At 37.3% G+C, this 24,124-nt stretch overlaps 2 protein-coding genes across 3 annotated transcripts; one reads left to right on the top strand and one right to left on the bottom strand.

Moving 5' to 3' along the window:
- Window positions 1-4,277: 4,277 nt before the first annotated feature.
- LOC104598535 (vesicle-associated protein 1-2) lies at window positions 4,278-15,058 on the top strand. 2 transcript variants are annotated; one of them, XR_016077302.1, is made up of 9 exons: window positions 4,278-4,644; window positions 4,792-4,862; window positions 5,111-5,192; window positions 5,275-5,390; window positions 5,494-5,658; window positions 5,820-5,861; window positions 9,586-9,751; window positions 9,963-10,040; window positions 13,919-15,058. XR_016077302.1 is itself a non-coding variant. In XM_010260653.3 (8 exons), the coding sequence occupies exons 1-8, from the start codon at window positions 4,593-4,595 to the stop codon at window positions 14,027-14,029; spliced, it is 717 nt and encodes a 238-aa protein (XP_010258955.1). In that variant the 5' UTR covers window positions 4,278-4,592; the 3' UTR covers window positions 14,030-15,058. The 2 variants fall into 2 exon arrangements, 1 of the variants encoding a protein (XP_010258955.1); XM_010260653.3 differs by lacking the exon at window positions 9,586-9,751.
- Window positions 15,059-15,701: 643 nt separating this feature from the next.
- Window positions 15,702-17,210, bottom strand: LOC104598536 (trihelix transcription factor ASIL2-like). Its single transcript, XM_010260654.3, has one exon. The coding sequence runs from the start codon at window positions 16,859-16,861 to the stop codon at window positions 15,908-15,910; it is 954 nt and encodes a 317-aa protein (XP_010258956.1). The 5' UTR covers window positions 16,862-17,210; the 3' UTR covers window positions 15,702-15,907.
- Between the last annotated feature and the right edge of the window lie 6,914 nt (window positions 17,211-24,124).

Raw genomic sequence — 24,124 nt, 5'->3', positions numbered from 1 at the left:
TGCTTAACGATTATATGATTTGAAAGTAAACAAAAAATGGTTTTCGGTTTCTATGTTTACATCATCTTTGTCAATCTTTGTGTTTTAGTGTGTATGTATGTGTCAATCTATCGTTCTTCTTCAATATCTCTTATTCTCATTCTTGCTCAATCTCTCATTCTCCCTCAATCTCTATCATTCTTTTTTAGCTTCTCTTCCATTCCCTATATCGTTCTTTATTTTTTTATTTTTCTTACACATTTAATAATGTATTAATCATACCATATAATAGAACATAAGACCAACTACTTGTATAATCAAATTATAAACTTTTATCAAGTTGGTGTAAATTTCATAACCAAGAGTTTCTTGTGATTTTTTATCAAATTTGGCTAAGGAAGTTAGAACCATACCAAATTGGTTTTATGTTCTTTAATACAGTCTAATTAATACCATATAAGTGTGTAAAAAAATAAAAATATAGTGAGAGAGGGAATATTAGAGAAGTCGAGAAAATGATAGAGATTAAGGGAGAGAGAGAGAGAGAGAGAGAGAGATTAACCAAGAAACAAAATGAGAGAGACTGAGGGAGAACAGATGATAGATTGATAGAGAGGGAGAGAACGAGAAAGACTGACAGAGATAATGTAAAACCTTTTTTTCAAATCATACAATCGTTGAGCAGAGAAAGACGGTTGTGAGAGTGAGAGAATGGGAGGGAGATCGAAAGATAGAGGGAGTGCGAGGGAAACTGAAAACCCATTTTTTTATTTTCAAATAATCCAACATTAAAGGCAATTTTATTATAGGTTTTTTGCTTTGTCTAGTATGGATTAAAAGTCCCATATTGGCAACTATCATATAAACCTCTGATTACATGATGATAGTCAGAGTTTTGTAAGTTTTTGAACCAACTTACAACGTATGTGTTTGGTTCCATTTATGTTTATTGGGTGGGCGTTTATTAAAAAAATGTTTATCTGATAAACGCCCACTTTAAACGTTTTTCACTTTGTTGTTTGGTTAAGTTTAATTTGGGCCCCTTTACACTTCAACAACAATAAACGTTTTTCCATTTTATGCTGTTTAATGGGGCGTTTCAAAAAACAGCCATATGATGTTTCAGTGTGACACTTTCATGGGAACTATGTAAAATAAATAAGAACATACCACAATCAGGATCCTCCACTTTTGACCCGTGTTAAGTTAAAGTTATGAATAAATTATTTCTTACCACTTTTGACCCATGTCCATCAAAACAGGTCAACAGTGTTTCATATTTGCCAAGCCATAGTTCAGTTGGTTCCTAATTAGTGGATGGGCTGGTGAATCAAATTATTATACATGATTCAATTTAACATTAATTGGTTTAATCAATCGTTGGTATTACTTTCTTACAAGTTACAACTTAAAGTTTGATAGAATTGAATTTCTTGTCAATTCATTTTATTCAGTGCAAGGAGCTTCCTCATATTCTTTTTCTTGGCCAAAAATCATAATTTCCCGGTCAACCATGAAAATTTGGTCCTCGAATTTACCTTCTCCTTAATTGACTTCCACACTTCTCCACCACCAAAAATATTGGTTACTTGGTGTATCCACCTAAAATCTTTTTAACTTAAAAGCATCATCCTGATTATTCTTTCTTTAACTTAGGTTGACAGCAGATACAACCAATGCTTGGATGAGATCCACATAGTCATATCTGCATTCCATGCTGCATCTAATGCTTGGTACAAACTACAAACCACATTTTGCGGGTAGCTAGCCAATGTTGCTCGTTGGCACAACTATAGGACAAATAGAGCTGGGTAACTCTAATTCAGAGTTTTTTTTTTTTTTTTTTTTTCGTGTTTCAGAACTGGGTTTCTATCTCTTGGAAACACATACATTTGTTTTCTCCAACACATAAATTTATTTTCTCAAACACATACAAGCTAGGCAACCTCTGTGTCACAAATACATACATTTAATTTCTCAAATCTTTAGCTAAATGCTACCTCAAAATAACAGACAAAAAATAGAAAACAATAACTGACGAGAATAGATCTCAGAGAACATATCGGCGGCAAACCAGAGATATAAATCAAAGATACGAGAAACACTCTCTCCCTCTCTCTCTAAAAAATCCAGCTGCGGCAACACTCGCTTTGATTCAAAGAAAACAGAGATATTGTTGAAAGTGAGGAGAAAAGAGAAAACAAAGAGAAATCAGAAAGAAAATAGGGAGAAAACAAAGACCTTACCGGCGGCAGCTGCTCCTCCCTCCGGCGAAGAATCCTCTCTCCGATCGTCGCTGGACTGAAGTATCCTGGTGTTCTCCTCTGGCAGTGAAAGACTTTCTCTTTGATGCTTTAAAACTAGGTTATCGAAGTGAGGAAGATAACCGCCTTTAGTATGGTAGATCTGGGTTGCATTGGATCACCACCTTTGGGCGACACGTCAGCAGACACATATGCTCCATGTCAATGCCTCGTTTCATGAAACGCCAGGCATTGAAGGAAGTGAGAAATTTTCACTTCCCCCAACAATTATTTTCACAAAAACCAAGAAAAATAAACGCATAAACGTTTATTTGCGTTTTTTTAATAAATGCACGTACCAAACAGTGAGTTTGAAGCCAAAAAACGTTTATTGCGCATCATACTGATATGACGCTAAAGTGGCACTATTTTTTCAATAAACGTAAACGGTTTCAAACATACCCAACATCATTTTAAATGTTGAGCTGGAACAAACTATAATTTTCCTATATCTTATGAAATATTAATCCATTAAATGAAATACATAGTATTTTTACTATAATTTTCCCTATATAACGATATAATATTGTTTAATAAGATTGATTGAATTTTGATTTTTTTGTATCATAAATCATATCCCAATCTTCTATACAAAACACATCCCGATCTCCATCCAATCAAAATAACATCCCAATGTATTTCAACATGATGATTTACGATCACGTCATATATAGTGGGTCCTAATCTTATGACGAGTAGATCTGTTTATGGGCCGGGTAACCTAATGGCCCGGCCCGCACCCCGGTCGGGGTTGGTCATGTAATTAGGCCCGCGGGTCTGATCTCAGGCCTAACACAATAAGTTCGACTGTGTTTTGGCCCGGGCTCAGGATTTGTTAAAAAAATCCAATCCGATTCAGCATTATATATTTTATAAAATACATAATGTGTATATTTATATATTATATAAAATATATAAATAATATAATATTTATTAAAATATATATTTATAATTTAATATATACATTTTTTATTATAATTTCTCTCTCTCTCTCTCTATTCAGCCGCTTCAGCAGTAATAACAGCATGGGCTAAATTTTATGCTCAGACTTAGGCCCGAGTTTCAAACTTTTTATGAGGGTTGGGCTCGGGCTTGGGCCTTAAAAAAATCTGTTAATACAGAGTGAAAGCCAGACTCTAATGACGAGATGTGTAAAGAAAATAGATAGTGTTGGAACAATACGGTTGTTTTGTTTGGAAGAGATCCCAACTCAACTTTGAAATGAACCGGACTCAAAACATTCAGTTATTCAATTGGTGGTGCCATTTCTATTAAAAGAGAAATGACATAGGCACATAGCACCAAAAAAGGTCATGACATCATTCATACCTAATTATGTTTGGATGATTTATACAATAATGAGAACCATAGATGCTGATGACCATCTTGAGGATTGGTCCCACAAGTAAATCCTTTCTTTTAGCTCAAGAATCTTTTCACTAACTACATCTATCCGATCTGAATTCTGATCGACACAATCAGAGAGATATTTTTATAGTGGGACATATCTCAAGTTCCTTATCCCTTGGGAAAGGCCCATCAACAATAACCTACATCAAAACTTCCTTTCCTTTTCAGAAAGGCGGGAATGCTTCTTTCAAAGAAGATTCCTCGGAATGTAGTGACGTGGCTTTGTTATCTACCGTCAAAAAGAGCACTTCCACCATTTTAAAGTAACACTCAAAAAGTGGTGAATTTCATTTGATCGCACAACTTTCTCAAATTCAAATAACGAAATGGCCAAAACACCCTCGTTTAAGCGGCCGGCGAGGGACGTCTCGTCCTCGATTGAATGGGTCCAGATTTTCAATCCCTTTTTCTGAGAATCTTAATTACTTGTCCAATGAGATGTAAGGCGGAATTGGACGGTTCGGATCGCCCATGGTACTGATTTCAGGCCGTTGATCTCTTTGGTGGGATCGTCAGGTACCTATTCAATGCTGCCCGTACCATACACAGCAAAGCAACAACAAATAAAAGAACAAAATGAAACACGAGAGAGAGAGAGAGAGAGAGAGAGGACTGTCCCACGACGTTACTTTGCTGCAATGTTCATTCTTCGCTTTTAAAACATCTCATTCTCCCAAGAAAACCAGGGAAAAAAACAGATTTTAATTAACAACAATTCCAGATCCCTCAGGTCTTCAGAGTTTCTCGAATTTCTCTGGTTTCAGGCTGGTTGTGGTTGCCGGGAAACCAGTTTCTCAGTTCCAGATCTTCGCCAGGTTCTAACTTACCCGCTTAAAGGCCGTTTTTCAACATCGAGAAATCGGTACTCCTTGCGGTTTTGATCAACAACGATCCTGCGGTATGAATTCAGGAGAGTTTCTCGGCATTGAGCCTCAGGAGCTCAAGTTTCCCTGTAAGTTCATCTCGCTTTGTTGTTTTCTTTAACTATTTCTTTTGGGAGCTCTAAAGATTTTGCATTTGTAGATCTGCCCTTCCTCTTTTTAATCTATAAGGTTTGATGATTTTAATTGTTTTGTTTTTGTTTTTTCGTCACGAGAAGTCGAACTGAAGAAGCAGATCTCATGTTCGCTTCAACTATCGAATAAGACGGATAACTATGTTGCTTTCAAGGTAATTCCATTTAATCATTTTTTCCCGAGATAGAATGCACCACCCGAAACAAGGCGATGATCTTAACAATAAAAAATTGTTCTTTATTCTCTTCGTTGTTCTTATATCTTCTTAATTTATCTATTTATTTTCGGTTATTTTGGCAATTTAACTTCCTTTGAAAATGTGTGATATTTATGGTAAGAAATCGGTCAATTTTGAACTTCTTGCATGTCTTGATACCTGAATGTAGAATTTCTGATTTTCAGGTGAAGACGACGAATCCAAAGAAGTACTGTGTTCGTCCAAACACCGGAATTGTATTGCCTCGATCAACATGCGATGTTATAGGTCTCTCTCTCTCTCAGACAAACACACTGTAATTGTTTTGATTAATTAGCCACTCACGTTTACTGTTATTATTGTTGGTCAGTTACCATGCAAGCACAGCGCGAAGCTCCCCCTGACATGCAATGCAAGGACAAGTTTCTCCTTCAGAGCGTAATTGCAAGTCCTGGTGCTACTCCTAAGGATATTAACCCAGAAGTGGTAATAATCAATGCATGTAATCATATTTAGTGCAATTTTTTTTTGTGAGAATTAGATGGTGTAATGCATAAGAGTTTTAATCTATGGGATTGGTTTTATTTAGTTCAACAAGGAATCAGGAAATCTCGTTGAGGAATGTAAATTGAGAGTTGTTTATGTTTCTCCTCCTCAACCACCATCACCAGTTCCAGAAGGATCTGAGGAAGGCTCTTCCCCAAGGGCTTCTATATCAGATAATGGGAACTTTAATACTTCTGAATTTGCTGCTGTGAGTAATTTTAATTTTTATTCTTCATGTTTTACCAAAGGTTAATGTTCTTTAATATTTCTATCTATCATGCAAATTGTTTTTATACAACTTGTTGCCTGGAGTGCAATCAGAATTTTTAGAAGCAGATTGATAACAGGTCTATATAACCATGCTTACAGGTTTCTGGAGCATATTCTGAGTCTCAAGATAAATCTTCAGAGGTAAGTTTTCTTTCAGGGAATTTTAGATAATACACTTTTACTTGGGTAGTTTTTTGAACTTGCAACTACTTCGTGATGCTAAGTTTTTTTTTCCCTGATCAGTATGTTGAAATTTTTTTTTAAGTTGGGAAAAGAATGGGTAGTATTTATAGTACAGGCTATTCCTCAGCATCCCACAATCCTTCTTGTATTTTCCTTCAGTCTCGCCCATGCTTAACCTTTTTTGCTTTTTTAGTTACATAAGCCTTCATCATCTGTTTAAGTGGTTCTCCAATATAGTTGGTCTCCGTTCATACATTGTCTTGCAAGTGAATCTGCCACTCCATTTGCTGATCTATGTGTGCAATCGAATATTGTTCTCAGCCCCCTTTGCAGTTGTCTGACTTCCCTTAGTTTATGCCTATACTGCCATGTTCATGGTTTGTTGTGCTTAAGACATTCAATAATTATCTTTTGAGTCTCCTTTCACAATTAAATCCTTGTAATTTAGCATCTTCTCTAGTCCTAGCCCCTGGAGTACTGCATACAATTCTGTTTTGATTGAGTTTCCATAAGCAATAGGTCTTTAGTCAATTGCCATAATTACACTGTCTTCATAGTCTCTAAAAACTCCTCCGATACCAGACACTCCAGGGTTGCCCAAGCTGCATCTGTCAAAGTCCAATTTTATGAAGTTTGTATGTGGCGGGAGCCCAAAGAAGTTTGATGGTGCTTCTAACTGTAGACAAAGCTGCAATATGTTGTCATCCCCTTAAAATATCTTCCACTAATAATTGTTCAAATATGGGCATTGTTTTTCCCCAATGTGACACCATGTGATATTCTCAATTAAGGCATCTTTAGTTCTAGCCTTTTCCTTGAATATTCTCAATTCTCATGTTCCTTTCTTCCCAAACTGCCCATAGAATGACAACCCTTCTGCATCTCCAAAGCATCTTCCCCCTTTTCTTGGATGGGGAATGGTGGAATCTTTAAATAATTGCGATTATTGTTGTATTAATATTATATCATTGTTCTTACAGTCCATGGTATGGTTCATCATAGGCTATGAGTTTGCACATAGTTCATTGTTTAGTTCAATATTTTAATAATAGGGTAGGAATTGTGGAATCTGAAAGATAATTTTTAGTTTTGAAAGAATATGGTCTATGTTACTCAGATATCGCAAAGACACAACAAGATACGGCATTAGATATGATATGAAATTTACACTAAAAATTGAAGTATGTGATGTAACTCAGCACCCTTGTGTAAGTATATGGATTTAGATCCTATGGAGGGTGTGCTATAGACACTCGAGTGTGCCCACAACGCACTCACGTTGTATCACAAACCCAAGCTTGGTGACTAGCAACGCAATCCCACTTAGTGGTTAAATCACAACAAACAGGCATACTCACTATGAGACGTAGTAAACCATTGTTTACAACACAAAACACAACTGAGCTAACTGCAAACATTAACATCGTAGTAATCCTCTACGTTGCAATGACATATCGCCAAAGTGTTACAGCACAACAGCATAACGTACTCGCAAAGGTCTATGACAATTGACAATTCATTACCTGAATGCCACAGTGCAATACTATAACACACCAAAAGAATTGCGATGATAAATCAACACCCCTAATGATGTAAGCAAATGTCAAAAGCATGATAGCAAGGAGAAGGGCAAGAACCCAGACCGTAGGATCTCGGATCTCTATAGTGACACGTGGCAAAACCCTACTTGTGGCCAAGGTTCAAAGTATCGATATAATACGAGTTTCGGTCGTACCGTATCGGTACTTAGAAACGGCTGATACATACTTTTTTTTTTTAGTTTTTTTTTTCAAAGTTTAGTTTTTTGGGAAGCTTATAAGATATTTTTTATTATTAAAAAAAATTGGGGGGTCCAAAACACATGGAAACAGGCGTTTCGGACCGTATCTTTTTCAAAAGATACGATACTTTGAACCTTGGTCACATGGAAACAGGCGTATCGATACTTTGAACCATACTTGTGACCTCTCTGTCCTAGATCTAGCTGAATAATAATAGACTTTCCCGCTTTGGGGAAAGTTCCTTTTCTCATTACGTATTTTCTATTCTGTTGAGGATCTTTTCTCTATAAATAGGGAAAACTTGAAGCTTTCCTCAGACATATATTACCCTCTCCTTGCGTAAGTTTTGTTGGACTGTGTCCTTAATCTCCATTACAACCTCCATTAAAGCTCCCTGCAACCTTTCTTCTTCCTCTTCTTTCCTCCCAAAGTCATCTACTGTCTTTCAGGTAGACCCCCACTGCTGCCTTACCCCCCTCCCCTCTCACACCTTGTACAGGTATCCATGTAGCATAGACTATGATCATAAAATTTAAAGTTCAGAACATTCTTTCTGCTAATAAGTTCTACCATAAGAAGTTTATTAGCTTGTAATAACATAGGGTACTTGAACTATTTCTCAGGATGGACCATTTGTTGTATAAAACTATATAAGTATTGAGTAGATTTGCATTTATATCCATCTATTGGGGTAGACTTATTTCTAGTTGATATTTCTATTGCATTATTGTTCTAAAGAATGAAGGTTTCAATGATTTAGAGGCGAATATATTATTTATGTGATCCTTCATGGTCAGTGTATTGATTTTACATTGTAGGGGTGGATCCAAGCTGAGCCAAGCCGGATATTTGGCTATTCGAACTCATCTCGATAGAAAAATATCAGGCTCGAGCTCGATGGTGAGCCAAGCTTCATATAAAAAACAAAAAAAAATTGCATATAAAAAATGAAAAATTATATCTATAAAAAATATTTGTTATTATATATATATAAGTTAAAAATATTATATATAATATAAGCTCGATTAGGGCCATTAGGCTTGCAAGCCTCACAAGCCGAGCTTCATTAGTCTCAAGCTTGGCTTGAAGCTTGGTTTAAACCAAGTCGAATTGAGCTTTTCACGAGCTGAACTCGAATAGCTTGTGAAAAGCTCGGTTCGTGTCCATCCCTATTACATTGTAGATCAAAGCATAGAGTTTTATGCTAATGCTTTGCTTGCATGTCTACTGTTGGTGGGTGGGGGTCATTGGTATCAATAACACATAGGTATAAGAGTCCTTTGAAATTAAGTCTGGTGTGGCAAACATAAGTGTGAAAAAGTACTTTTTTTACGTTGTACGAAGCATCAAAAAGGTCATCTGGAGAAGAAAGTTGTATGTCAACTTTGAATTCTAGTAACTAAACTGGAAAACATTAATCGAATAGAGAGAGGAAATTCTTTCTCTAAATCTTCCCTATCAAACCTTGGTGAAAGCCAAGTTTGATTTAGCCATCTGCCATATATTAGGTTCCTTTTCATCTCATTAAAACAGTTTTCAAAACTTCCCACTAAAAACTCCAGTTCTCAAAAGTTTCATATTTTGAGAACCCTCATCTTTTTGTGCCAAATCTTCTCAAAACCCTTCCAAAATTCAATCTCCTTCTTTGATTCATTTACCTGAATCATCCGCTAAAGAAATTCCATTCCAATCTTGAAAACATTGATTTTTTTTTTTATTTTATATATTCTCTCTGGAAATTTCTGCACATTGCAGGAATTCCACCACTAAGCTAGTTTTCTGATAACTTCATACAGCCATATAACCCTAAACAAACCTTCATCCCCCTTCTCTAGACCTACTTTTTGCCCCCCAACTCTGAACCTCGGAACTGATCTCTTACACTCATCTTTACTTTTCAGTTTCTCTCAAATTTGTTACCAGTCCAGCTTGGATCACAACACTCCTACATCAGATTGGTATCAGAGCAATTGGTCCTACATGATCCCCTTGTTTATTGATGACTCAGCTTGGCCTCATCATTCTTGTACATGGAAAAAAATATGAGTTATCTGACAGGTCATCCAAGTAAGCCCCTACTTGTCCTGATTTGGGACAGATTATGTATGTGCATGTTATGGGACTGTGTGTCTCATTCTCCCAGTTCCTGATGTTTATACACTAACATTTTTGGAACAGCATGCCTTTTTTTATATATATGAGCTTGAGGGTTAATTACTTTGTTTATGTCAAGTGGCATTGTTACTGCAGATTTGACTGATAATTGGTCTGTTTTCAGGCAAAGGCTCTTATTTCAAAGCTCACAGAGGAGAAAATTTTGGCTATTCAACAGAGCACCAAACTTCGTCAGGAATTGGTGAGGGATTTCATACAAGGAATTCATCTTTTAAGTTTCTGAACTTCTGCTTATGTGCATCAGATTAATGATCATCTTAGCATTGCACGAATAAGTGATATTTTTATATGCTCAGAAGCTTCCCATTCCTCTTTTATTAGACTATGTAGATGGTCTGATTTCATAAAGATGTTCTGCTGCTCAACTCTGTATCATTATCTTATATATCCCTTTGTTTATTATATTTCTTTGTAATGTTATTGTGACAATCTTCTTTCATCCCTGTAAGATATACAAAATTTTTGGATGGGATGACAGTAGAGTACACTTTTGGGTAGAAGAATAGTATGGGGAGGGAAGATTATGTGAACTATGTTTAAGACCAGATAAGCTGAATGCTAAAACATTAGGGTCAACCAGTGCTTTGAGAAGAGAGGAGCAGATTTTGTGGAGTCCTATATATGGGCACCCATTGCTCAATAGGGAATTAGAAGAAAACTTTTAGTAGGTAAAATATATCAAATGTAATGTCTTATGCCTGGGGCTTTCTATTCTTTCTTTTCAGTGAATAAATTCCTTTTTGTTTGTCAGAAAATATCTAGATTTTATATGTCAACTACATTTCACATGTATCTATATAAAATAATGTATTGAATATATTATTTATTTTAAAGCAAATTGGACTTTTGATTTTGATAATTTATGCAAAATCGTTTTGAAGTTTGAACATGATTCCATCTCTAGTTGAATTTTCTACTTACCCTATGTTTCTTTATATGTCTGATGAAACATATAAATGCTAGGGGTGCAAAAAAAATGCTGAAGGATATGTCTGTACATAGTCCACTCTTCCCAGTATAGCTAGGTCCAACATTGGGTAATAGCCTTTTTCTAAACATATAATATAAATGGCACACAACAAATTGTTGAGGTTAGTTGAAATGGAAAACTATCCTTTTTTCTAATAATAAATTTGGCATTCTATAAATTAGTTTAGTGGAGAAGGTATTTCTAAATTAATTGATGAGAATGCCATTGTGAGGTATGTAAACTAGCTACTAGTATTAGATTCTGACCAGTATGTCTCATTTTGGAGGTTGAAGAATGTGCTCCAGTTTATTTTCTAATTTATGGTGCAGCTTCAGAGTGACTTGCCTTCTTTTAGGGGTGTTATTTCTTATCTTGTCCTGTGAGGTTGGAGATGGTTTGACATCCTCAAAAGTAACTGAGAGGGCAGTGGTTTGCCTTCTTTAAGGATGTATTTGTTAATCAAGCAGGTTGGGGTTTTAATTCAGGGCTTTGTATATTTATCTGCTTTTAGGATTTCTTATTTGTTCTGATGTAGTATATGTGCCAATCAAGAACATAACTTTGATTAATCAGTTGATGGAGGCTGCTTTATTTAAGGTGGTAATCTTTGGAGGGAGATTTTTTTTTTTTTTTTTCATTATTAAACAATGTTCTAGAAAGTGAAAGGGTTGGATTTCTAGCTTATGGGGCCATTATGATGTTGGTCAGTTTTTTTTTTTTTTCAATAGGAAACAGTGACTTTCATTTAAATTAATTTAACAAAATATTACAACTGTCAACCACCCTAACACAAGGGTGCTGACCCCAAAAACGGTCTTAGGTTACAGCACTGCCCATTAGCTGACCTTCGGACCCAATTGAAAGAGACCCCTATCTCCCTTGCTAACCAATTTATTTCCCTCATGAGCTGTCTATAGACCCAGACCCCCAACCTTTGTGACTAAATCCAACCAATTACTAGCTTAGAATCCCCTTCTACCTCAACTTGATGAAGACCCAACTGCTTAGCCAATCTTAATCCTTGAAGTAAAGCCATCACCTCCGCTCTCAGTGAATCACCCACTCCTATTGTACCTGAAAACATAACAATTAGTCTGCCCTCTTCATCTGTCAGTACTCCATGTCTCCACCTATTCCAGAAGGGCCCCGGTTGCCTAAAGAGCTCCCGTCAAAATTCAGCTTCACCCTTCAAGGAAACAGAAGTTGCCAGTTGCCACTGCGCTCCAACCTCTTAGTATGTCATCAATTGAGAAGTCCCTGAAAAGCTCTAATGTTTTCAGCCAGTGGATAATTTTAATGGTTATTACATCAATGACTTCTTCCTTAGATTTTCCAACATCTCTAAAGATCCTCTCATTCCTTTGTTTCCAAATTGACCAAAGGATAGCTTCTCTTGTGGCTCTCCACATTACTTTACCCCTCTTGGTCAGTGGTAGTTTAAAGAAAAAGAGAAAAGGGAACATATTACTCCTTCCAAAGAGTGCTGGTATTTTTAGATAAATTTTATCTTTAAGATATGGTTGCCAAAGTGTCTACACAATTCTAGGTGACAATGGGGCACCTAATTGCCTAGGCAAAAGGAATGTTACTCTCAAAGAACCATTCAACCTAAAAGCTTAAGCTGTTAGATGAGGTCCTTGAATAGGTTGATATTTTCTAACATGCCCCCTCACACGAAAGTCCATTGGGCTTGAAGTGTGAACAAGCACAGGCCCACTCATACCTTGTGCTGAAACTTAATTATAATGGGGGTAATGAGGATTGAACACTAGACCACTTGGTAAAAAGTGGCTCTGATACCATCTCAAAGAACCATTCAACCTAAAAGCTTAAGCTGTTAGATGAGGTCCTTGAATAGGTTGATATTTTCTAACAGTTACAAAGAAAAACCTAAATTCTAGGTTTGTTTCCCAATTTTATATACCAATCAGCATGCATTTAAATTCAAAAAATAGTAATGCTTCTTTACTAGTAGCATTAGTTTTCCTATCAAAACGTACTAAATCATCACATCTAAAGACAATAGCATTTTAAGTAAATTATTTTTAATATTTCAAACATAACATCATAACATAGTAAGTATTTAATAGAGCAATTGCATGTCAAAAGGTTCTTAGCAAATAAAGAAGGTTGTGTTTTTATGCTCTAAAAATAATTTTTAAGAGTGACGGAAACAGAAAAGGAAAAAAGGGGAAACCCTTTTCTATTTGATGTAGGAGAGGGGAGAAATTGTAGGAAAAAAAAGAGAGAATTCATTATCCTTCTTTTTTCTCTCCTTAAAACCCTTGGATTTTTTATGATTTAATGGTAAAATCATTAAACAAAGCATAAAAAATATACATAATATATGATAGGGTGTATTAAAACACATCGTAATAATATGTTGCCATTAGTAATAATATTATAATAATCCATAAGCAAAGTTCAAAGTATCGATGCGTATCATTCCGGGACCCCTCCGGTACGCCCCTACAGTGGGTGTATCGGGGGTCTGACCGGTTCAGGGGGTGGAGGAGCCCTAAACTGGTTGCAAAAAAAAAAGGCATGAAAAGCTGTATTGATTTGCCCGTTACGCCCATACCAGCATATCGGGCGTATCGATATTTTGAACCTTGGCCATAAGCCATGACGGGCAAATGGTTGCCTCAACAAAGTGCCTTTTTTTATGGCATTCAATTGAGGTGCCTTATTGCATAGATGATCCCTAGGGTAATCCTACTAATCACATGACCATTTCATAAGTGCACAAGAAAAAAAATGATGTTGCCTTCTAGAGTAGAAGAATCAGTAAACTGGCTGAAGATGGTGGTATATTGCTCTGGTACATAAACTTGTGTAGAACAGCCATTTTGCACTTTAGATGTGAATCTGTGCATTTTTATGTTTTTTGTTACATGCATTTCCTTTTTCATTTTATGGCTAAATGCATTTCCTTTATTTATGCATATATACTAGCAAGCATGCAAACCATGTCCAAATTACAAAATCCAATGAAGATGAATAAGCTAATAATTTGCATGGCATAATTCTATCTTCTCTTTTATTTGTTTACAGAGAACAAATTATCATTCTTTGGTTTGGCTGTGCAGGATCTGTTGAGGCGTGAAGCCAACAAAAACCGTAGTGGTGTTTCATTCCTTTATGTCGTGCTTGTGGGCTTGCTGGGTATCCTTTTAGGATATCTTTTGAGGAAGACATGATCGTTGCATATTCTACTATGGCAGTAAATTCTCCTCTTTTATTTTTAAATCATATTCCAACAACAAAGAAGGAACAGAAAAGAAGAAACAAAATGAAATTATGACAGTTGGCGGTGCTTCTGTTAGTTGTAACAGCGGTCTGTGGAATTAGAAAACATTTTCCTTTGGAGTTGATTGGTTTGTTATTGTTCAAGCGGGAACTCTGAAAATGTAGTGTGTGACTAACTCCTGCCTTGTTTACAGGTTTTCATTCGACAACTCCTGAGAAGTTTTCTTTTCTTCTTAATTCTCTTTCACTTTCTTCAATTCTGTTTAGGTCACTATTTTCAAAACTATAGTTAGTCTTGTCTTAGGTTTTGAAAATATAGGTTTGTCATGTAGTATGTATATTTGGTGTTGAAAGTTGCTGGTTCTATCATTTGGCACATGGCAATCTATTCACGTATTGCCCCATGCAGTGGAAGATTAGAGTTCAGTGCGTCAAGAGCTTTGACACTGTTGCCCTTTAGCTCCAGGCTTTTTAGCCAGTATCAGATAATGTGGAAGCCCGAGACTTATCTATGGAGTTCACTGCTGAGTTCTGAATAGCCTGAATTCCAAGCAGTAGCAGCACAAGCCTGGAGAATTTTAAGTAATGGAGCCCAGACCAACTTTACCAGAATGCAGAAGAGGAAGTGGATATGCGGTGTACCCGCACATACTAAACAGGTAGACAAGAAAAGAATCAGAAGTTCTTCCACTTGGACACTGTCGAGGCGTCGGCCAAACTGCACAAATCTCCTGAGACGCAAGTGGGTCTGGGTGGACAAGTTTCTCTGCACAGTTGGGCTTTATCACCATGTATTTGGTTATAAACAGTTAAACACTCGAAAGTCGGTACTGCTATATGGCTTTATTACCATGTTTTCCATATATTAACGTTGTAGACTCAGTAGTCCCTCCAAATTGAGAATTAGGTGTAATCTCTTCCTATAACGCAATTCTGAACCATTGTCCAGAAGCTGCCACAACGTGATCCATGTTTGGCTCTAAGCATTGTAACTGTGTAAATCTCGAGATGATTTGATCTGAAGATCTATATCATCTATGATCCCGATGCAAATCGGTTATTAGTTTTTGGACTCCCAACCTCGTTGTAAGAAAGTTGTCAACTACCCGGCCTCCTTTTTTTTTTGTAAGGCTGTGCTTGGTTTGAAGGAAAAAAGTAAGGAAAAGGAAGGAAACGCAAAGAAGTATAAGGTTTCCCTACATTTTCCTTCCTTTTCCTACTTATTCCTTCTAGTCAAACATAGCCACATGCTCCATTATATTTCACGAGAACCCCACATCAATGCAATTGATTTTTTTTCTTTGTCAATTGATATATATATAATTTTTTTCGGTCTTGTAACAGAGATTGATGAGATTTGCCACCTAGAAATTGGCACTTGGCATTAGAGAAAACAGATGATGCCATTTCAACTTCAGTCTGCAACGTCTCATTATCTCAAAATACAAATGAACTTGTGATTTGTGAATACGAAATTCAACTGAAATTCAACCATTACTTTTGGTTTGACAAACAGAACTGAGCCACTGATGTGTTTTTGAGTTTGGTCGAGCTAATCTATCTTTCTCCGCTTTGATTTACATGAATGTAACATTGTAACTGTATCTAAAACAAAATTGCGACTGTCTTTAAAATGGGTACCATTTACCCAAATCTATTAAATAATTGAATAAAAACACAGTCGAGGAGATAAGATTGAGAGATCCTTAATTTAATTCATAATAAAAACTTCCACCATTTTTATGGGTGGTTTTTGTTTGATTTGATTTGGGTTTCAACAGAGGCAGTAGTAAGGGGCAATCCTACACGAGGGATCCATGGATTGAGTTCTATCCACTGTTATTACTGTTCCGTCGACCATTACCTACGACGACCCTTCTTCCGTGTTTCAGCTGAGACAACTCGATCTGGGTCTTCATGAAAAACCGCAACCTCTGCAACTCAAATTCCCTGGTCAACTCCATTCTCTGTTTCTCCATCTCCATCATCTGCTCCAGCTTTGACTTCTCCACTTTCTCGTACACTTCACCGAATTTCAAAATCGCCCGACTGAGCTCCCTCATCGAAGATTCGGACTTACCTCCCCAACCACTTCGAATTGATTCTCTCTTGAACCTCCATCTCTTCCCATTCACATTATTCGTCGCCGGGGGAAGACCATCCGTCGAGTCGCCCGAGTTGGTCGACTCCCGCTGATTTAACTGAGGCTGTCGCAACGATCTGAAGTTCCTAACGGCGGCTGCCGCGGATGACTTCGGGGTGGGCCCGGATGGGGTGTTATTGTCGAGATCTTCGTTTTTCCTCGACGAGGGTCCGATGAGCTGATAAATGCGGTCAAAGAAAACCCATTTGGTGGGGAATCCAGAAGAGATCTTGGCCTTCTCGACCTTATACTTCTTCTTCAACGTATCGATTCGGTTCTTACACTGAATATCGGTTTTGGGCACCTTCGTGTAGTCTTCGCGGCTGGTCACAACATCGGCTACCTCTTGCCAGTGCTTCTGCTTCAGGTTGCCTCTGTTCAGCTCAATGTATCGTTCACCCCAGGCATCAATTAGAGTCGATGTGGCACCTTCGCTCCAACAATCTTCGCGGCCGTGTGTGACGCCTCCGCCGGTGATGGTGCTAGTCATCCGGGGTTGCTGAATTGGAAGGGCTAGGGTTAGAGACTGACGCGCCGGCGGTGGCGGCGCCGCTACGGTTACTGGCTGTGATGGTCCTATTTGGTGGTCTGACGATGCTGGGGATGTTGGGTTTGATTCCATCTCCTCTTCGTTTTCCATTCTGAGAGAGAGAGGTTAGGGTGGAGTTTGCCGGCGGTGAGGATTTTGAGGTTTGGTTAGGAGTTTTGTGTGTATTTCCTTTTTGGTGGGTCAGACGGCGATCGGTTAAGATCGAGAGGGAGGAGGACACGTGTAAGGCGATTAAAGTACAGGTATTTTGATCGGCGACCGGGGAAGGGAGACACCTACCGGCGTAACGTGGGTGTTGACAATGACGCCCGTTGGGCTCAGTAACCGGTGTGACGTGTCTGCTTCCGGTCCGTCATAATTGGGCCGGCTTCTTTAACCCAGTCTACTCGATTAGAGAAAAATAATCTTCACTCTACAATAACAAAGCTGATTAAGACTTAGCCTTGGCTTCACGTCCAGACCATTCAAAATTCAAGTAGTCCATTAAAATAAGTATTTTATTTTATTGATCAAAAGCAAGGGTTTGACTGATTGAGCATACACACACAAGGTTGAGAGACAAAGACCCTCAAACTATCAAACAGGTGTCTCTTTCGTCCACGTGTTTAGGGCCTTAAAATAATTATTTAGAAAAATAGCTTTCACAAAGGTCACGTGGGCAACATTGGTATTTGGTAGCTAGTAGGGGTCCCATTAATGGCCGTGAATCCTTTTATGTTCCGACGGAGATGGGCTTGTCGAGTCTGTGCCCACACCCTTCCAACCACCTTTTGCAACCCTACAGTAGGAATATCACTCCGAAGCCGAACTCGTTCCGACGTGTTTAACTTGTTACCCAGGAGGAATGGATTATTTTGAACAACTGGCAAGGAATTGGAGTCAAATTTAGCCCATGGTTCAAGGTCGAAGGGAGAACAAATTTGGATCCTTGTCGGGCCCCAAAGCCCAAACCAACTTGCTAAGTGGATGATTACCTGAGCTGCCAATGGGCACTCCGGATCTCCTTATTACATATCTACCCACAAAACACCATTACACGAATGATAAATGATATATTTCAATGTACAGCTGTAATATTTCATGCAAAGGATGTGGAAACAACTGGTGGGTAGTATGGGAGACCGTCAATGGGTAGGTCTGATTGTCCTTATGAAACGATGTACTGGTTGAGTCGACTTCACATCAACGCCCCACAATGCCCCACAGCACATCGTAAACTCTGTCGAGTCTCGAGATCACATTGGCGTCTCACAGGCGCTCCACAACACATTCAAACCGTGCATTGAGAACATCTACCAATCACAATTACTGGAAGTGGGTGCAGATGTGATTTGATACTAGTCTTGAATCGAATTCTACTTTGATAGACCCAACATGACAGCATTCCACCATTTATTAATTGGGTCAATTGCCTCCGACCTGATTTTCCTTGAGGTCTATAATTACCAATAATAATAATAATGTTGCTGCCAAGGATAGGCCAAGGGCAACAAGATAAATCCGCTTCTTTAGCTGAGGGCTAATGTGTTCGAGGACTGTTGTGTCTGAAAGCTAATTTGTCCGATTTGAGAATGAGAGAACACATTAGAGGCCCCGGGTGTTATCTTAGGGGTGGAGTCTTTGATGGTCAAGTTAATCAAATGCATAAAGAGAGTTAGACGAGGTCCGAGGTGAAAGCTCAGACGAGGTCGCTCGAAAGCAAGAGAGCTAGAGAATAGAAATGAGCAAGGTGGCTCGAAAGCAAGAGAGCTAGAGAATAGAAATGAGCAAGGTGGTTTACCTAGAGAGGGGCACCTCTATTTACACTTGACTTGGCCCTGGGAGTGGTTGGCAGCGGACGACTAGGATTGCATCCAATCAATGCCATGTGGCACCATCCTGGGTCCTACCACATATGCCTATATCAAATAATAATAATTTAAAGTTTTATTTTTTATAATATGACTTAATAAAAATCACAATAAAATGATAAACTGATTATATGTTGATAAAATAAGGTGGCATTTGATAGCATTTTTCACACACACACATATATATATATATAATATAGCTTGGTTTTCAAACATTAGTGGTAGGGGTGGCCACGAGCTCGAGGTTCGGTCTAAACCGAGCTTCGAGCCGAATTCATCCCTAATATATAGGCTCGTTTGCTAATCGAGCCAAGCTTGAGCTCGAGCTTAATAAAGCTCGGTGTGTGAGGCTCGCGAGTCTAATATGGTATCACCTCAACTACTAAGGGAGACCTCGGCTCGGCACCTTGGCCACTATGGGAGACCTCGGCTCAACACTTTGACAATTGAGACCTCACCTCGACACCTTGACAACTAAGGGAGACCTCAACGCGGCACCTCGGTTGCTAGGGAAACCTCAGCTCGGCACTTTAGTAGTTGAGGGAGAACTCGACTCAGCACCTTGGTTGCAAGGTAGACCTCAACTCGACACTTTAGCAATTGAGGGAGACCTGCAATCAAAGGTAGCCGAGCTAGAGCTCAAGTTTATAATTCGAATCAGCTCGAGCCGAAAAAATGTTTGAATGCATTTAGACATGGTCTCGCATCTAATCAATTCTAAATGTATTTAAAAGGTTATGATGATAATTATTAATAATATTAAGTTGATAATAAATAATAATATTAAATAAATAGTAATATTATTTATTATTATAATTTTTATTAATTATTAAATATCATTGGAAAATAAATATTTTTATTATTTTGAATATTATCAAATAGTTTATTTCAGGGCTAAATTTGTAATTTTTGCAATTCCATAAATTGGAGAATTACTCCAACTCAAACCATCTTATCTTTTTAGAGCCTTTAAAAAGTAAAATAATTTCTACGTTTTAGTATTTAGATCTGAATAATAGCTTTTTGACTTTTCAAACATAGATTTCAAATTTATCAAACGTCACCTAAGTATTTTTAATCCAAATTATCTTATTGAAATATACCCTTTTGAACATAAAAATGTAACAAAAGTTACAAATTTTGGTTGACAGTTTGAATGGTGTTTCTTTTCCCCCTTGGTTGATTTGGTATTACTAACAAGCAATTCGCACTATTCCAATTTGATTCACTATTCACCATATTTATAGGAAAGGTAACCAAGTGGCAGATTCTTAATTTGACTATGTTAATTAAAAACTGTAGTTTTATTAAAAACTCTTTAGGTTAAAGTTCAGTTTTGCTTTTGTTTATGTTATTCATTTATTGCATTCCAGATATAATTGAACCAAATTTGGATCTGTTATATATATATATATATATATATATATATATATATATATATATATATGTTAATTAAGTCAAATTCACGAGCTTTCAAACTAAATTTGTATTAATCAAGCTCAAATTTAAATAATTAATCAAACTTTTTTCGAAATTCAAACTTGACCCGAGGTTAATCAAACTTGATTACAAACTATTCGGTTAGAGCTTGATTTGATTGCAGCCCTATTTAGAACCTTGTCATGAGAGTTAATTAATTCTTATAAATTTTTTATCAACTATTGTTTATTTGTTGCCTGGACTTGTTTTCCGGGTGCATTGAATAAGAGCATATTTGGTTATAATGGGTCACTCTATAACATCTGTTCGATGTCATACATTCAAGTAGAAGAGCCATTATTTCTGTTTGGTTGAACTAAGGACTCCCAAGATGGGTTGAATTGATTCAAGGAAAGCACAGAAGTGAAGGAGTAAATAGATTTATATTAGGGAGAATGACGGTTCAGTCCATGGTTAGAATTTATAGGTTTAAAGTACTGTTGGGATAGATGTCAGTTCGGAATTGATGTCAATTTACAGGCGGGCGTTGTTGCATAAAATGTGGGTTGATATTTTAAATGTTTATAACTCTATAGTAAAAATAAAAAATATGCATTAGGCTTATCCATACTTTTCCATTTATATTAAGGAAAGCACAGAAGTTGCTTCAAAGGAGGAAATGGATTTATATTATAGAGCATGGTTGACTTGGGTTTGAAATGTAGTGGCTGGACTTGCAGGGGCATGTTTGTGGTGGATGACAGAGTGACAAGAGAGGGAGACCATGGATGGTAAGAGTTGATCAGCGAGGGAGTAGATGGTGGAGGCAAGAGAGGGGAGACGACATTGGTGTCCCACGAGCGCTTCACATGCGCATCTCAGCATGTATTGGGAATATCTTTCATACTTATTAGGGGAGATGTTTCAATACATGTTGAGATGTGCATGTGGGGTGCCAATGTGATCCTGGAGAGGAGGGTTAGGGAGAATTAGCCTCTGCATCCTACAGCACATCCCAACTGTCTATTGGAAACATCTTTCAATGACAACTACGGGAAATATTCCCAATGCATGCTGAGATGTGTATGTGGGGGGGCAATTAAGGCTGTCAACGGGTTGGGTTTGGACCAGGACCGACCCGACAGGAAATATTGAAGGCACATAACTGAATCAGACCCGATAGGGTTTATAATTTTCAAACCCATAATCGAATCGATCAGTTCTCGAGATAATCGGATCCGACCCAACAGACCTGATTGTAATAAATAAATAAATAAATACATATATATATATATATATATATTGTATATCGATTTCGAACCAATAATAATCAGGATATTATATCAAGACCCAGAACCAACCCATCGATTCCAATTCCTAGAACCAGAACCGACCCAATCGGTTCAGGTCCATCAAATTGAACCAAAACAAAATGAATCAGTTTTCAAATCCATTCCCACTCCCATCGCTCTCCCCTATTTTAATGTAACATTTAGGTGCTAATTGATCCCACAGCCTGCTCAACAGCATGAGACGTTCAACTAATCCGAACTTGAATCAGCCGATCCTGATTTTCTATAATTTGAGATTATGATTCGATTCATTCAACCTAGGGAATTGGGGAATGATATGCCATTTAGTCCATGCCAATAATGTGGCAATGTGCAAATCAATAATATTGTGGCAGTTGTATGCTGTATTAAATTATCCTTATCACAGTTATTTATACCAAATACATATTATTAAAAATCAATGGTTCCTCAAAACCTTAGAAATCATTGTTTTTTGAGGAAATAGTTTTGACAAAATGATTCTTCTGACCTAACAACCACTTGGTTGGTGGTGTTTGGTACTAGTCTTTTTTTGTAAGGTATCTTTGCCATGTCAACACAAAGTAGGCATTTTGCTCTATCTCTCACTTTATCTTATTTGGTTGAATGCTTTCAATCCGTTTCAAGCAATACTGAGTGTCTCAAATTTTGTGGGAACTGCATTGGAAGAAAACATCATTTTAATGTTTTTTGAAATGGAAATAATGTTTTCATTTTTTTATCTTTGTGGTGACTAATGAGGAACAGGATCTGCTCCTCACACTTGGGCATCTCACATGCATATCCACTGTGCATTGGAAACATCTCCCGTGAAAAATAACAATGCATGATAGGATGTATGTGTGTGAGACGCCTTATTTGAGGAGCAGATCCGATCTTGACTAATGATGCCTAATTAGCACCAAATAACAATATAATATATACAGAGAGCTTGTAGTAATTTTGTTGAATTCCAAGGTGTCATGTTATCTAAAAAGTTGGCAATGATACGAAATACCACCTTAATTGTTTAGTAGCCTTTTTGAGTATTGGATGAAAACTTTGTGAGGCAAGAAAATCCTAATATTATAATCCCGAATGTATACAATTGAGTGCATTATACATGGCGTTTGGAAGTGTGGGCGTTTTTTGGGACCGATTTTCAAGAAAAAACTCCCATGCTTCAAAGACCCATTTTTCACAAAAAAAATGCTTCTATCACGTAGGCAATGAACAATACTATGCTGTTTGGTAAGGTGATTTTCATCACCGTTTTTCATGTATATGCTGACAGGTAAGCACCACATAGGATATACATCACTCAACTGTTGGGGGAAACAGTTCACCGATGCATGAAATGCCAAATTTGGCGTTTCATGCACCGGTGGGATCCCAATTTTCGAGACATGCCCGATTTTTAAATAATCGGGCGAACCAAACAATGAGATACATGGGCGTTTGTTGAAACGCCTATATGGATCCGACGTGACACCATTTTTTTGAAAAACGGCTATGGTTCCAAACATCCCCATAAAATTCGGGGTAAGGCTGCAAATGGATCGGATTGGATTTGACAAAGGGGATATTCGATCCTTTTCGATGATCCGATCGATCTGAATTCAATAAGAATCTATCGACTTTTCAAGACTATGATTAGAATTCAAATACAAATATATCTGATTTGATTTGAATTGTAATAAAAAAACTTAATGATATAATATAAATAATATATAATTATATAATTATATAAATAATTATATAAAATATACATATACAAATAATATAGAAATATAGAATATTTCATAACTAATCGATTAGATTAGCTCGGGATATATTTGAAATTGATTCATTAACTAAACATATTGATTTTTCCAATTCGATCCAATTTATTAAGATCAAAGGAGGTGTCCGAAAACGATTATTATCAGATCAAATTCGGACATGGTCTGACTTATTTGCAGCCCTAGTCTTCGGTTCTAAGAAGAAAAAATAACGATGATTAATAATGTTTTCCAATGTCATTAGTGAACCAAGGGGATTTTGTTTTTCTCAGTATTTTCAAAATTGGATCGGATAGTTGGACCGGAAAAATTGGGAACCGGTCATTTGAATGGTTCCGTTTCAACTTAAAACTATTTTTTTTTGCCAAAAGCCATTGGTTTGGTCAATGAATTCTTAATTTGGGCAGTTGAACCATCCATTCGGATAATGGTTTTTGTTTATATTTTATATTTTATTTTTTATAAGAATAAGTCATCCGTTCAGTCCAAATGATTGGACCATTCGACCAGGGAACCAGACCCAGAACGGTTCCCTGTCCAGTCAGGTTTTAAAAATCTTGTTTTTTTTAGTGGATTGGTTCTTTGGGCAATTCTTTCAGACTAGTCTAGAGACAGAAGTGGTTTCAATTCTCTGCTGAATGCTTTGGAAAGGTAGAAATGAAATTGTTTTCGGAAAAGTATGATCAGGCCCAATGCAAACTTCTGAATTCTGCTACAGATCTATAAAAATTCAAAATATCAAAACCCCCATTCTTTACATTAATGCCCCCATGTACTTTGGGCCTAATGCAGACTTCTGAATTTTACTACATTAATTCGGAATTGACACCTACACCAAGTATACTTTGAACCTAAAAATTTTGACTCTGGGCTATTCTCCCAATTGTTTTTGGTGGCCAACAGTCTAACCCCGTGGTGCAAAAATCTCTCTCCTCTACGAGTTGTTTCCTTTCCCATGGCCGGGGCGATTAGTGGCTGCAATTCACCGCGGAT

The sequence above is a fragment of the Nelumbo nucifera genome, chromosome 6 (assembly GCF_055504915.1).
Source record: "Nelumbo nucifera cultivar China Antique chromosome 6, China Antique-T2T, whole genome shotgun sequence".
In the NCBI taxonomy this organism is placed as follows: Eukaryota; Viridiplantae; Streptophyta; class Magnoliopsida; order Proteales; family Nelumbonaceae; genus Nelumbo; species Nelumbo nucifera.
This window is presented reverse-complemented; position numbering and strand designations above follow the sequence as displayed.

Coding starts and splice junctions, on each gene's coding strand:
- LOC104598535 (XM_010260653.3), top strand. CDS start 4,593: ATGAATTCAGGAGAGTTTCTCGGCATTGAGCCTCAGGAGCTCAAGTTT. Junction 4,863..5,110: donor ATAACTATGTTGCTTTCAAG/GTAATTCCATTT, acceptor TCTGATTTTCAG/GTGAAGACGACGAATCCAAA. Junction 5,862..9,962: donor CTCAAGATAAATCTTCAGAG/GTAAGTTTTCTT, acceptor GTCTGTTTTCAG/GCAAAGGCTCTTATTTCAAA.
- LOC104598536 (XM_010260654.3), bottom strand. CDS start 16,861: ATGGAAAACGAAGAGGAGATGGAATCAAACCCAACATCCCCAGCATCG.